The sequence below is a fragment of the Dipodomys ordii genome, unplaced genomic scaffold, assembly GCF_000151885.1.
Source record: "Dipodomys ordii isolate 6190 unplaced genomic scaffold, Dord_2.0 Scaffold3, whole genome shotgun sequence".
In the NCBI taxonomy this organism is placed as follows: Eukaryota; Metazoa; Chordata; class Mammalia; order Rodentia; family Heteromyidae; genus Dipodomys; species Dipodomys ordii.
This window is the reverse complement of record NW_012267219.1, coordinates 6,042,595-6,044,061: the sequence shown is the minus strand read 5'-3', so window position 1 is coordinate 6,044,061 and position 1,467 is coordinate 6,042,595. Positions and strand designations below refer to the sequence as shown.

Below are 1,467 nucleotides of genomic sequence, written 5' to 3'. Positions count from 1 at the left end.
GGAAGTGGCGCTGTGGCTCAAGTGGTAGAGCACTAGCCTTGAGCTGAAGAGCTGAGGGACAGTGCCCAGGCCCAGAGTTCAGGCCCCACAACCGGACCAAAAAAAAAAAAAAAAAGAACTCAGGGACAGCATCTAGGCCCTGAATTCAAGCTCCTAAGTTTTGGGATGGGATGTAGCTATGTGACATAGTCCTTGCCTAGCAAGTGCAACATCCTGGGTATGAACCCCAGAACCAAAAAAGACAAAAAAACAAACAAACAAAAAATCTTGTTTTCCGAGTCTAAGTTCTTCCACTACAATATGCTATCTCTTAATACCTCTTATCAAGCTTTACTTGCTAAATAAGTAGTCTGTGAAAATGTTATTAAAATAATATTTAAAACCAGTTAATCTTCACACTAATGTCAACTAATAATTTCTTTGTAAGTTCACTAAATCAGTAATTTCTAAAATATAATTTCATAAGAAGAGCAATGATACTTACCAATAAACCTATTGAAGTTAAACTAATATTCAGTTCTTGATTATGAAGTCCAAAGCTACCTGCAACATCTACAACTATCTGCAGGCAAGTGCAAGGCATTGTTGGCAGAAAATCTGTCACAACCAACTGAAGACACTGAAATGCAGTTCGAATCAAAGATTCCCTGAAAAAAAATAACAGAAATGCACACTGAAACATTTAAACAAAAAGTATAAAAATATATAACTTAAAATAATTTAAATTGAGCAAAGTTTTATTTTAGAATTCTAACAAGGACAGTCTTCCCAATACAGCTACTATTAATACTTCAACAATCATTTAAATGTAAAAAAGATGCTATTCAAACAAACAAAAATAATAAGAAATAAAAATAGATTTTTTAATTCAGTATAACATATTTTCTATTTAAAATTTTTTTATTGTTATTGTAAAGGTGATGAGAGAGGGGTTACAGTTACATGTAAGGTAATGAGTACATTTCTTTTTGAACAGTGTCAACCCTTCCCTTGCTCTTCTCCAGTTTTTCCCTTCTGTCCCCACACACAAGTTACATAGTTCATTTTCAACATAGTGTCTAGTGAGAAGTGAGTCTCAATGCTTCATTTGTTCACCCTTTGTCCCACCCTGTGCTCTCCTTTACCCATTCCAAAAGATAAATTTACAAATATGACAGAAGGTACAGAAAACAAAAACAGCAACATAGGAAAAAAACCCCAACACCTCTTGATTCCATTTCTTGGAGTTACTTAAATAAATATTATTTTATATGACCATATGCACATAGCTATTGGGCCTTTTTGATACTCTCCTAAGAATATCTTCCTTTAGTCTCACAGTGTGAATGTCTAGAGACCTGTATTATTTATTTATTTATTTATTTATTTTTTAAATTTTATTTTATTTGTGAACATACTGTACAGAGGGGTTACAATTACATGGGCAGGATAATGCGTACATTTCTTACCAAGCATTGCAGCCTCCTC

At 33.6% G+C, this 1,467-nt stretch overlaps 1 protein-coding gene across 2 annotated transcripts in view; it reads right to left on the bottom strand.

Moving 5' to 3' along the window:
• The window catches only part of Mon2 (MON2 homolog (S. cerevisiae)), a 68,426-nt gene that overhangs the window by 34,651 nt on the left and 32,308 nt on the right, over positions 1 to 1,467 (bottom strand). For both annotated transcript variants that reach the window (XM_013021868.1, XM_013021876.1), the window contains one exon: positions 485 to 647. In XM_013021868.1, the coding sequence (XP_012877322.1) occupies positions 485 to 647 (163 nt within the window). The remainder of the gene's footprint in view (positions 1 to 484; positions 648 to 1,467) is intronic.